At 38.5% G+C, this 13,825-nt stretch overlaps 1 protein-coding gene across 6 annotated transcripts in view; it reads right to left on the bottom strand.

Annotated features, from left to right (window-relative positions):
- itpr1b (inositol 1,4,5-trisphosphate receptor, type 1b) overlaps positions 1-13,825 on the bottom strand; it is a 206,487-nt gene that overhangs the window by 129,823 nt on the left and 62,839 nt on the right. For all 6 annotated transcript variants that reach the window (XM_052101305.1, XM_052101306.1, XM_052101307.1 and 3 more), the window contains 9 exons: positions 8,731-8,830; positions 6,435-6,595; positions 5,979-6,120; positions 4,584-4,742; positions 2,266-2,438; positions 2,025-2,144; positions 1,019-1,204; positions 423-674; positions 39-180 (listed from right to left, as the gene is read on the bottom strand). In XM_052101305.1, coding sequence (XP_051957265.1) covers positions 39-180; positions 423-674; positions 1,019-1,204; positions 2,025-2,144; positions 2,266-2,438; positions 4,584-4,742; positions 5,979-6,120; positions 6,435-6,595; positions 8,731-8,830 — 1,435 coding nt within the window. The remainder of the gene's footprint in view (positions 1-38; positions 181-422; positions 675-1,018; positions 1,205-2,024; positions 2,145-2,265; positions 2,439-4,583; positions 4,743-5,978; positions 6,121-6,434; positions 6,596-8,730; positions 8,831-13,825) is intronic.

Here is a 13,825-nt window from a genome sequence, read left to right as displayed (position 1 = left end):
ACGTTTCTTGCACTTCCACTTGTGGACAGGTGGCTTACCTCAAAAGTGATTTTGTTTTTCTCTTTATTGGCGAAAGGAACATTTTGACACACCACATCCCTGAGGTAGTTCTCCACAAAGTCCATAGTGAGCGCAAAACGTTCCTTTATCTCATCTCTACTGGTTCCATCATTATCATAACTAAATCAACATAGAAGGACAACATGATATAACAACACAGAAATCCACGAATCTTTTAAGCCTTTTTTAAGCCACAAATGTTTATTCCTTAGAATGAATAAACAATGCTGTTGTACCAGTAAAATGTACTAAACCATTTACACACATATTTTTTTCCAGTTTAAGCCTCTGCACTACACAGTATATGTATGTGACAAATAAAGACTTTGATCTTGAAACGTCAATTAAAAACCTCAACATACTCATCAATGGCGATTTTGGAGGGTATCTCAGACCACAGCCTGGCATATTTCACAGGCATGACCTGTTCCTGAGGGTCTCGGTCCACATGCATGTGCAGCATCAGCCGGCAGAATGAGGCACGCAGGTCAAAGGGAAGATCTTCATCAGACATGCAGCGCAGGATCAGATCCACATCAAGCTCGCCGGAGATCTTCTCAATGGCCAAATACTGACGGTCCAAACACATTCGGGCAAACAGGTTCAGCTGGTATCTATTGAGGAAACAGACAAGGAGAATTCACAACAGGTGATTGAGAGAAGGGATGTCTTGATTTAGTTTTAGGACATTCTATTTCTGGATTCAAATTTTTCAATAATGAAGTGTACAGTGTGTGGTGTAGATGTACATTGGGGCCCAAAATTCTGAGGCCACATTAAAACAATCCATTAAAGCTTTAAAATAAAGTTTTAGAATTTTTAATGATTGAGAATTAAGTTTAGTTTTATCATATTCTCACTTTCCAATCAGTGATCCACATTATAATTCATGTAATTTTTTGGTTTTGCATTGATAATCTCTTTACATTGGCTTGATTCTCATTGCACTTTGGCTGACCTGTAGTAGCTAATGATTTCCTGGTCGTCTTTCTGGCCCTCTTTGGCATCCTGTGCCAGCTCTCTGACGCTCTTACTCCTGATCTCCTTATTACTGTCCTTCCAAAACAACCACACCTCCTCCTCATCCTCCTCCGACTCCACAGGACCTTCTCCTGACTCCACCTCGAACCGAGACAGCACAAGCCTGAGAGAGAGAAAGAGGGTGGGAGAGAAGGGAAAGGAGAAGTGGAAGGGAAGGAAATTAAAGCAAAGGAAAGGAAAGGCATTTAATGGAAGTACCAAAAAACAAACAACTCATTTTGACTTAACATCACAAAACATAACCAATTTAGAACATCTGGTACATTAAAAGTCTGTCAGTGTTAATTTTTATGATGGTTTTGCTTTTTGAAACACATTTGTATTCATGTGAAACATACTACATTTTAATAGTCATATAGAAAAACCCAGATAATGTTTATCACTGCCTCCAATTTACAAGTCACTTGCAAATCCATTTATCCTGTGTAGTATTTTCAGAGCATTCTTTAGATGGCTGTGTGAAATTGTGCATCTCTGTATCATTACTGTGTGAGATCAGATTTAATGTATTGCTTTTTAAAAATAACTTTTTACAAAACTGTCATTTTAATGAGCAAAAGTCATTTATAGACTAGATTACTGCATTCTGTCAGCTTGATGTGATTAAGCTACTATAAAATAATTTTTCTTGTATTTTTCCATATTGATTTGGAAATATGCGTAGCTACGTACTGCAGCTATTGTACTGTGTATATATAAAAGAATAAACTGTAATGGCAATATGTGCAAGTACATATTGCAGTGGACAAACAATGGCCAAGTATACAGATGTGGTTACAGGGGGAAGTGGGCATGATAAATACATGGTTATACTGCAGGTTTCCATATAGCTGTTTAACTGTAGTACTGGGTGCAGTAAATGAGGAGACAGTTTACATGTGCAGAAGAAGCCATAATGGCAGATTTAGATAAAATTGACTCACTTGGTCTCTATAAGGATGTCTGCATTGGTGGGGTTCAGGACTGCATTACAGATGAGCTCCTGGGTGACTGGAATGGACTTGTTCATGGACACACACAGATCCGATAGGTAGTCTAGAAACCTGAGCATAAATGACACATCAAAACATGCCAGATCTTCTATTTGTATACATTTATATGCAAATATTGTTTAACTGTTGCTCTCAAACAAGTCTTTATCTTTGCAGCGGAACTCTGTCCCACCTTGGCTCACGGTTTTTCCTCACAAGGCTGACAAATGTGTCAATTTCTGCTGCTGTGATGTGTTTCTCCAAGAGCTTGCGGTTGTTATGTAGAAGGGCCGTTATTGTATCCTCAGCTAACACGTCGTAGCCAATCTGTTTCTGCATGAAGCGGAATTGCTTTGCAATATATTCCTGGATGGGGCAAAATAGATTAGATCCTTCACCAATTCTTATATTTAGAGAGTTTTGTAAGAGTTTGTTTGGCTGTGGTAAGTGCTGAATTCAATAAACCCTCTGTATGGGTGAGTTCGGAATGGCATACTACTGCAACTACTTTTACCATGTCTGTCTATGGCAGAAATATTAAGAGTAGTATGGAAGTAGTAGCATGGCCGAACTCTGCCTATGAAGGGGACTATGGGTCGTGGAGCCTAGTGGGTAAAAATCCTGGCTGGCAACTAAGAGCTTGTCAGTTCAAACCCTGCAAGAGTGGGCCCATGAGCTACTGTCATTAGCTGCTTTTCCACTATCGATCCAGTGCGAGCCAGTGTGGGGGCCAATAGCCTTGGACCTCAAGCCGCAAGACCAAAATTGATCTGCGTTCCCACCATTTGGCGAATAACCCTGCAGAGTTTCCCTAAAATGCAACGTTACCCACTCTACCCATTTAACATGCAAAAGGAAAACACAAGCTGAGGTATCATGTTATCTAGTTATCTAGAATATAGAGTTTATTTCATTTGTAAATTATGGTGTCCTGAGTGGTCTCTCCACTAACAGCATGATCTCGAACCATGGAAAGATCTTTCTTTGGGCACCGCTCTGTCTATTGTGCATTTGAATGGATTTGTACTGTACCCGCAATGTTTTAATTTTTACCGAACCTGTACCATTGTGCGCTGGATACGCAACCTAGCAAGTACGGTGAAACTCTGCCTTTGACACTGTTGCCCCTGCCTCACTCCCCAGTTGGCCTTGTTTGGCCCAGTGGTAATTGGCAGGCCAAGAAAGCCCAGGGGAGGCACGATGAAGCCCCGGAAGTAACAGTGGGTTGCTGGGTATTCTGACTGTATATTGCTCTGGGCCGCTTTCCTATTAAAAAATACAGTTTAGAATTTGTTGTGGGGCCCCGCTGGACCTGTGGGCCCCTAGAATCAGTACCACCTTGTGGGAACACAACTGGTCCTGGCACACACTAGCATGCCCTCATTTGCCCCAATAGAGGAAATGTGGGAATTGTGCCCATGATCACCTTAACCCCAGGTTTGGCAAGGGGAACTGTCCTTGTAATAAGTGCATAGTAATGTGACAAATTATAAATCATAAATATGTTAAATTTAAGTGAAAAATGACTACAATTTTCAGTTGTTTCCACCCAAAACCCATGGTATGTCTTCCGAAGACTTGAAATATAACGAACAAGTTGCATGGACTACTTTTTTATGATTCTGAAGCTAGTGATAGTGAAGTGAAACTAACCACTATCACATAGTATTGAAAAGATAGTCAGGGATATCGCTTAAAACATCTTTTGTATTCCACAGATTAAAGTCATATGTGTTTGTAACAACATAAGGGTGAGTAAATAGAGACCGAATTTCCTTTCAGGGTGAACAGTTTCTTTAATACAAGCTCTCAGCTTAAAAACTACAAATAGTTCATGTAGTAGAAGTGTCTTATGAGTGTCTCATTAGAGATGTGTAATGTTCAAAACCACAGGAAGTCACACAAGCATGCAGGCTGGGAGAAAATCTTTATGTTTTTGATTGCATCTGAGAGTACCAAATTGAAGAAAGATGAAATGTATCATGTCAATATGGGTTCAGAGAAAGAACAAAAAAGTATGAACTTAAATCTACATAGGTAGCATCATGGGGCCAAAGTTTTTTCCACACCGTGTCCTAACCACACGTGATGTGATAAGCAATAATAGGTATCTCTTTCATGGTGATACATTTTTGTACAATGTACCATGACAAGCCACAGGTCATTTTGTCAATCGCTTGGTTTCCATTTTTGGTCCCATTGTAGCAGATAGCCCCCCCCACTCTGAAATGTCATTAGTCCCAATTTCTGCTCCTTGTAACTGTACATTAGACATGAAATATATACTGATTGGCTGAGATTTTCCAGTTTCATGCATAAGTTTGGTTAGGACACGGTTTCAGGATATAAAACTACCCTTAACGTTCTTGAGCAACAACTTTCTGAAGAAAAAAAAATCCCTGTATATATTCAAGCATTATACAAGGCCAAAATAATAATCAAGTGTCTTCTATAAGATCAAAATTTGCACCAGGGATGCTCTCAGTTATGCTGGTGTTCCTGTAGACCCACCTGGTTCTTCCTGTAGTCCTGCTGTGAATGCCGCAGCACACGGTAACACAGCCTGCAGATGTGCCTGAAGGGGGCGTGTCTTTGATCACCCAGCTCTTCTAGGCGTAACATTGGGCCGTCACCACTGTCTGTGAATGGAGCCTGAAGCAGCTTGAAGATCTGTGGATGGAAAAATATGAAATGAATAGATACATATATTTTCTAGAACAATTCCAACGTTTCTAACCAAGAAGTTAAGAGGCAAAACTTTGCAATTTTACAACTGTATGCTTTTAATCTAAAATGTGATATTTTTTCATTTTTAATAAATTTGCAAAGATTTCAAACAAACTTCTTCCACGTTGTCATTATAGGGTATTGTTTGTAGAATTTTGAGGAAAATAATGCATTTAATCAATTTTGGAATACGGCTGTAACATAACAAAATGTGGAAAAAGTGAAGTGCTGTGAATACTTTCCGGATGCACTGTATGCCCATATTAGGAAATCAGCATATTATAATGATTTCTGAAGGATCATGTGACACTGAAGACTGCAGTAATGATTTAGAAAATTCAGCTTTGATCACAATTGCATTTTACAATATATTCCAATAGAAAACGGTTCTTTTAAATTGTAAAAAGTGTTCACAATATCAATGTTTTTACTGTTTTTTTGGATCAAATAAATGCTGTCTTGGTGAGCAGAAAAGACGTCTTTTAAACAGTAGTGTAGGTCTAAAATTATGTAAAGTCTTTATGTAAAGAAAATATATAGTCAGATTACTTTTAACTTGAAAACTTGATTTTGATCATTAAGTCTCCTCACATTCATTCTCTTTCTGTCACATTCCTCAGTGATAGGTTCAGGGGAGGGGTCTTTGTCTCAGGTGTGAATTACATCAATATTCATGATAATTCACACCTCCTTGCATATGACCTTTCTAACACTAAAAGTGTCTTACAAAAGTTAAATGACTAAATTGTTTTGTATGAATGAGTGATCAGGATGGTTTTCACATCATTTTGAGCAAAAACTCTAGGCTACAAGGTCCAGTTCTCAAAAGTCTTGTGGACAAATGTTTAGTATGTGTTATATGGCCTTATTTCAATGACTTAAAAATTTAGTTTTTTCAAAAACCATGCATATTGGTTATTTTCTCAAAAATACAAACATGTACACACATGTTGCTCACATATTATTGTAGCCCAGTTTGTGTTGAATACAGGGTTATCAGACTTTAGCCATTAATATGTTTTAAGCAACTGAAAAAAGCACAAATGTCAAGGAATGTCAAAACTTCTCCAGGGCACAAAACACCCTCAGACCCCAGAGGGTTAAGGTCAACTTTTCAAAACACTGTAAAAGTTAAATGTGTAGTCCAGAGGAAAATGCTATTTCTCAGCTCAAGCTTACTTGTTTTAGGATATTCTGCTCTCTCATGAGTTTCTGCCTTTCACGGTTAGGTTTATTGACCATGATCTCCAACACATCCTGTCCATTATTGGGAATGTCCACCACGAAAAACACAAGGTCTTCTAGAAGCTTAGTGACAAACCTAATGCACACAGAGCAGAAAGCACACAGAAAAGAAGGTTATGGTGATTATAATGTCTGGTCAAACACTTCACTTTCCACAGGAAGTGGTGGGGAATTTTTAACATTCTTCAGAGCAATAATTCCAAATTCCGGATCTTGTGTTTGTATGCTATAACTGCACCAGAAATACAACAGTGCAGAGTTATCTGAGGTCAATGCAAAAGCACTTAAAGGGGTATTTAAATGACTGAAAGTAGAAACCACTCTTTCATAACAGTTCCAATTACCATCCACACTCTTATTCCAGATATTTTCAGGGCTGTCAGGTAGTACCTTCTCTCATTTTGAGTGATCGTGCCCTTCTCCAGTTTGCCGGCGATGGATGCCAGTACTTTACTAGCATCATTGGCAAAGTCTAAGTCCCTCACCTCTGCAGGAGGGACAGGCACAATGGCAAATGCCTCTTTATCTTCTTTGATAGGAGATGTACCAATCTGAGGGAAAACAAACTTTGAAATGTAGTTTACAAATACAGATACAACAGATGAGCAACAAGACACTCCAAATCAAATTTGATAATCAGTTTCCTAAATACTTTGTAATATTGAGGTGCGAAGCTCCTACTGTATCTTACAATAATCTTAGTGTTATTATTATAATTATTCTACTGAAAGTCTATGGCAGCCCATAGAACCGTACATAGGAATGTTATGAAATTTGGCACACTGATAGAGGCCCCACTCTTGTGTAACTGACCATGGTTATGGTCAAGAAATATGAAAAATTGCTATTTTTGCTTATAGCTTCTGAATTGTTTGGCCTAAATTTATGAGACTGGTCTCTTTAGATCTCTTGGGACATACTGGAGTTGAATGATAGCCATATTGGATGTCGGCCATTTTGAATTTGGATTTAAATTGCTGTATATTACAAATGCACTGGCGTAATTTCTTGTTTTATGTAAAGTCACCATTAAGGTGACAAGATGTAGGAAACATTCCAAAAACAAACCACATCCCAAAGGTGTTCTATTGGATTCAGATCCAGTGACTGGGAAGGCCACTGAAGATCAGTGAACTCATTGTCATGTCCATGAAACCAGTTTAAGACAACTTTTGCATTGTACCATTGTGCATATCATGCTGGAAGTAGCCATTAGAAGATGGGAAAACTGTGGCCATAAAGGGATGCACATGGTCAGCAACAATACTTAAATACATTGTGGCATTCAAGCAAGGGCTGAGCAATATGGCAAAAATGTTATCACAATATTCTTTTTAATATAATTCGATATCAATATTTATCACAATATACATTCACTTTTGCACATTTTTCAAAATTTTCAAGTTGGCAGAAGAAGAAAATAAAAAAAATCCTAAACAGTCAAAATAGTCTATACAAAACTGCATTGGGGGGACAGAGACAGCCAAAGTGCAGTGATTCTGAATCAAGTGCAGTTGGATTGGAATGTTAAAAGATAATCTTTTTACATTCTAATTATTTTTATATTACACTACATTCAGATAACAAAGTATGGGGGCATAGATGCCCTTGTGACTGAGAAATGATACTGTATGGGTATTAAGGTGAACATTTTGAAAATGTTAAGTCTTAATAGATCATTTTTACATTTTCATTAAAGTGAGAAAAACTAGGCTACAAACTAGTAATTTTATTGTCTTTCTTTGTCATCCATGCCAGAGATGATGACATCTGATTAATTTCACAAAATTAGAACAGACATCTATTTGTTTATTATTAATGGCTCGTAACATGCTGATTAATAAAGCTAAATTTAATTTAAAACAAATGAAAAATATTCATTATTATTATCCATTACATTATTATCACAAAAAAAGTTGAACGTCATTATGATATTCCCATTACCATAACTTGGGGGAAAAAAAGTGAAATGAATTAGATTGCATTTATACATCACAAAATTAATCCCACAGAATCCCTTGATTCTGCATTTCATTTTCGTTGATTGTAATTTAAAACCAATTCAACGTACAACAGCATCTGTTTTACTGTAAAAAAAAAAAAGATTGTGTTACTTTAATTAGAATCATCATTGAAAACAATGGGAATGAACCTTATTCACAGTACCGCCATCTTTCATTTTTGATGGGTAACACAACAAGACTGTGAGGGATCTAATAAAAGTCTCTTTAATGTGTTATGCGGTTGTTTAAAGTGGTTTGGATCTTTCCACTTACTAAAAAAAAGCATCTTTCCACGAAATTTCACTTGACAAAAATGGGAAATGAGATCTGATTCAGCTTTAAAGTGGATGCTATTGAAGAAACTGTAAGCCTATTCCTAACAGCCTGGTTTTCATTCACGTCAAAAATAAAATATGGTGCTGTTGTGAATAAGGTCAATTGTAAAAGTAAAATGCCCAGATGCGTCACAGTAAAAAAAAAAATTCCTGAAAATAATATCACAATGCAAATACCTTAAAAAAATCCAAAGCATAGGCTTTGCAAAAAAAATGTAATTACATTTTTTGTTTTGGCATTGATTTTGGGGTTAAATAGGACCAGGACAACCTGTTTCTTGACGGGTTTCATAAGAATCAATCTGATTTGAGGATAACACACTTAATTTGCTAAATATTTATACCCACCCGTAGCATAACTGGCTTCTCTTCTTCTTTGTCGATGGGATTGTTGGTGCTGTGGACCCATGTACTGGTACACAGGTGCCTTAGTCTCACATAAGAGTTCCTGATAGGATGCAATAAAGCGATAAGACAAGAGAAGAACAATTGTCAATGACATATCGTACGTTTTGCTCAGGAAAATAGACAGAGCCATGATCCCAAAATCAATAACACAAGTTCAAACATTTACTGAGCTAACCCTCTTCCCCCCTCTACTCATAATTTCCTGTCTCCTCGTAAAGTACTATATACCATGATAGACAAATACCTATATAAAATGTAAACTAGAACGTTTTCCATCCATCTTAATTGTTTCATAGGTAAACTTGAACTAGGTGGACACCGCTGGCCATTGCACCACATCTCGCTGTTTTTTTTTTTTACCATTGCAAGGTGCGATTTTAGACGTTTCAAGTTAAAAAGAATGTAAATGTTTAAAACCGCATTTCAAGACAGCTGTGTTCTGTTATATTCATTGTGCTGCATCAAGCTTTATTAGCAGAAGAACGCTTCGATCTGAATGTCCTCTAACAGCTCAAACACTTTAGTACCCAACTTTTAATCTTAAGAGTACTTAGAGTGACCTCTGCACATTCCTACTGCAAGAGACAAAGGGCGTCTATACTAGGTTCATTTCACACTGTAGCAGTCCTTCAAATACCAATTTGGGGGAAAAATGCACTCTGTACTGACTGAGGCAGTCATGTGAGCACCTTTGAGAGTCATTAAGTTCATACATACAGGGGTAAAACCGTCAGGTCTTTCTGAACCCTGTAAACTCTAACCTCATGTGATGCTGAATTCTACATTTAAGAGTCTCAGCCTAGACAGTACCCCTATTGACAATGTAAAAAATTTTTAAAAATCTATGCCACAAACTTTCTGACCCACATACAGACACTAGGACATAGCTAATGTATGGTACATAATGTTTACAGATCAAGAGAATCAGTTGAGTTCCTTTGTATTTGCAGACAGCTTCAAGTGTGTTTTTGTGTTTGGCATAATCCAAAATCACGCTGTTTGCTCAAACCAGTAGCGTCGCACAGTGCCTGAGGGGTTTAGCAGTTAATGCCATTCTAACAAACAAACACAGACTTGTCAGCAGTGAAATCCTACATTTTTCTGGTCCTGCACCTTCTTTAAGAGGGTGTGTGTGTCCACGTGTGTGTAAACACATCCTAACGAGGAATTCAATACCGGTCAGCCCAGCTAATTTTGCAACACTCCTGTTGTAGTTCGCTCAACTGTAAGCACACTAAAGTCACATTTACACTACACTCGCATCTAAACACGGGAGACCGGAAATGCAAGCTCATGCGAAAAATTATTGGCTGAGTTCGGAATTGCATACTATCCATGCTACTCGTATTCTCTTTCTGCTATATACTCTATGTCTATGGCAGAAGCAGTAAGCGTAGTGCTGTAGTATGCAATTCCAAACTCAGTGATCATGTTCCGAAGTGAACTCTGACCTGTGAATCCGTATGAGGAGAGGACGTGTAACCATTAGAAGACTAAAAACCATCACATGCTGACCTCTTGGCTCAATACAAATTATACTACATATTTCAAAGCTGCAGGAAAGTGAGTAGACAATATATTTTAACAATTTGAATATAATATTAATTGTTATTTGTGATTTAGTGTTTACTAAAACGAGTGACAATGTATCCTTGTCCCATGGGTTGTGCGAAAAAAATTTGCATGCTCAATTTGTGTGACCGCCATGTCCTAACCCGGCAATAATGCTGACAAGCTATCTAAGTTAGTTTCAATTACTACAAAAACAAACAAAAAATATAGCCGCAAGCAGCGATGGTGGGCCCAAGCCGGTGGCACCGCCACCCCCGTGCCTTTAGGGTCGCTGTGCACGATGGGCAATAACGTAACCTCGCTTTGACTGTCGAGAAGATGTGTGCTGTAGAGCTTGCACTGCAAAAGTGCGCATTGAGGGCACATATCGACAAAATCTCATCTACCGACCTGATGTTTTGATTTTTTATTTAATAAATATATTTGTTTGACAGGGAAGCTGTGCGCAAACAGGAATATATATATTAATTTATTTATAAAAATAAATAAAAAACACATCCCAGAAAAAAGGGCACTTTCTCTCGAGGAAGAAAAAGGGCAGGTGCTCAAGCCCCCTTTGATGTCTATGTGTGCACGTGCCTGAGGGTGAGTAAATGATGAGAGAAATATATTTTTGGGGTAAACTCATTTTATTTGAAAGACTATCTAGGCACATAATAACACTGTATTGCTGTGACTGTTTATAACTATTTCAAAATGTACAAGCTCACACTTGAAATGGTCAGTGCTTTGATTTTTAAATCATTAAAATAGCAACAGATCAGAGAAAAAAAATGGAGATTCAGTGATTATTTTTACATTTTACATGCCATTCAAAAACGTGGCATTTTACAACGTAAAAAAAACTTAAAATAATACCATTTGTACTTTTCAATGACTTGGGATGTCTATGTTCAGGGCGATTTGGCGCTTCAAAGTTCCAACAGAGAAATTCCCTCCCCCTCCCCTCCCCACACACACAGACAGAATGGCAGTGCCACTATGTCTGTCAGAGAGAGACAGAGAGAGAGAAAAACACAGAATGGGAGGGGTCACTCTGTCAGAGAGAGAAAAATTCCAAGAAATCCACATTCAAACCACAATATCTGACTTTCTGTTGGTCGGAGCTAATGACTGTAAATTAGAAAGTTGTTCGGCTCGACGAGAACAATATACACGCCGAGTTTTGTAACTGTAGATAGAACTAACTAAGTTATAACACACTTTATGTGTCCTTTTTTAGTCCTAAATCAATTTCCTTGCCACGGCCAAACCGTTCAAGATATCAAAAATCCGTCCGGAATGTAGCATCCTCAATGTCTTGACTTCATGCCGACCGAGTTTGGTGGTGATTGGATTCATTCTCTAGGAGGAATATATATAATTCCAGAGCATGTGTTTCCAAACAACCCATAATAGCCGACTTCCTGTTGGGCTGGCGTAAAACTTAGAGCACGAAAGTTGTTCGGCCCGATGAGATCTACAAGTGTACCGCGTTTCATATTATTACATGCAAGCATGTTTGATATACGGACAAGTGTTAGAATCCCATTTCAGGGGGCACTGTCTAGCCCCCCTGCCACGCCCGGGTACCATCTTCGGCCCGGCCCTGATGGCCGCGGGTTCCGACCCGTGTGCAAAGTTTCAAGAGTTTGAGCACGTTAAGGGCCCCAAAACCTTGAAATACAAAAATAAAAGCATTCTCACTCAACAGCCAAATCACCCCCTCCCCACAGACACAGAGAGACGTAGGGTCAGTGAGAGAGGGAGAGAAAATTCTCCAAAACATCCACATTCAAACCAAAATATCTGACTTTCTATTGGTCTGAGCTAAAGACTGTAAATTAGAAAGTTGTCCGGCTCGATGAAACAATATAATTACTGAGTTTTGTGACTGTGGGTCAAAGTATAAACCAACCCCCTCACTTTTGTCAAAAGGTGGCGCTACTGAGCCCCTGCACCACGCCCGTTTCTGAAACTTTGCACATGTCTACTGGCTAATAAATGTGATGTGTTTGTCGAGTTTCATGCAATTTGAAGTATGCTAAGAGTCTCAAAAGCATCAAAAAAAATATTCGAGTTTGAAGCGTTGCCGCAGCAACAGGTATCGAAGATATCAATAATTACTTCACATGTCTACATCTGCCGTGTGTTTACATTATACACCTAAAGTTTTAAGTAAATCGGGTAAAAATAAGAGGGTGATTTCAAAGCATTTTTAAAGTGACACACTTCCTTCTGCCAGTTGGTGGCACTATAACTTTGACACACAATAGTCACATCCATGCGATCGGCCTCTTACAGCGAACACACTGCTGAAGTTTCATCGAGATCAATTAATGTATGCAGAAGTTATAACACACTTCCTGTTTCTCTTTTCGCGCCATCATTTCGTTTCCTCGCCACGGCCAAACCGTTCGACATATCAAAAATCCGCTGGCAATTTTTCATCCTCAATGTCTTGACTTCATGCTGACCGAGTTTCGTGGTGATTGGTGGAATTCTCTAGGAGGAGTATTTCAAATTCCATTGCATGCGTTTTCCAAAAAACCCTAAATAGACGATTTCCTGTTGGGCTGAGGTAAAAAGTAAAAGTATGAAGGATATATGAAACGATGAGATCTATATGTGTACCGAGTTTCATATTATTACATGCAAGCGTGTTTGATTTATGGACCAAGTTTTCGGACCCCGTTCCAGGGGGCGCCATCGAGCCCCCCTGCCACGCCCGGGTACCAGCTTCAGCCCGGCCCTAATGGCCGCGGGTTCTGACTCGTGTGCAAAGTTTCAAGAGTTTTCAAGCACGTTAAGAGCCCCAAAAGTGCCCCAATAGTCGTAAAAAAAATAATAATAGTAATCCTAACGAAAACAATAGGGCCTTGCCTTTTCAAGGCTTGGGCCCTAAAAACAGACTATCCACTTCTATTTTTGTCGTTCATTTTTCCATTCAGACTTTCAAAAATGATCCAAAACAACATGTTCCATGATTAATATTAAACTGTAACAACCACAGAAGAATATGAAACTTTTGAATTACAGTAATTGATTATGACATTCCATTGAGAGTTCATGAGTGCTATGAGAGAAGCTTGTTCACAGTTGCTCGCGTTTTCATGCGTAAACTTGCATTAGCTTTAAAAACAGTGCCTGTTCAAGTTTTCACATGAACACATGTGCTACTGTAAATGGGGGGAGGTTCCACCAAAAACCTATCGTACAGCCTCAGAATACTTGGAATATGAAGCAGGAGTCACATGGACTACTTTTGGGTCCTTTTTTTGAGCTTTAAATTGGGTCCACTGCCATTGTATTCAGAAGACGGACCGAGATAGTCATTAAAACATTTCCTTCAGTGTTCTGTGTGATTTTTTGCAATTCGCACAGACAAAAAAATCTGAAGAAATTGCCAAGATTTGGCCAGGGCTGTACTCATAATAGATATTAAGTGGGACGTGCACCCCAAATACTGAATTCAGAATATTTG

Source organism: Xyrauchen texanus, chromosome 32, assembly GCF_025860055.1.
Source record: "Xyrauchen texanus isolate HMW12.3.18 chromosome 32, RBS_HiC_50CHRs, whole genome shotgun sequence".
Taxonomy (NCBI): Eukaryota; Metazoa; Chordata; class Actinopteri; order Cypriniformes; family Catostomidae; genus Xyrauchen; species Xyrauchen texanus.
The sequence above is the reverse complement of the archived record's forward strand: the minus strand, read 5'-3'. Positions and strand labels throughout refer to the sequence as shown.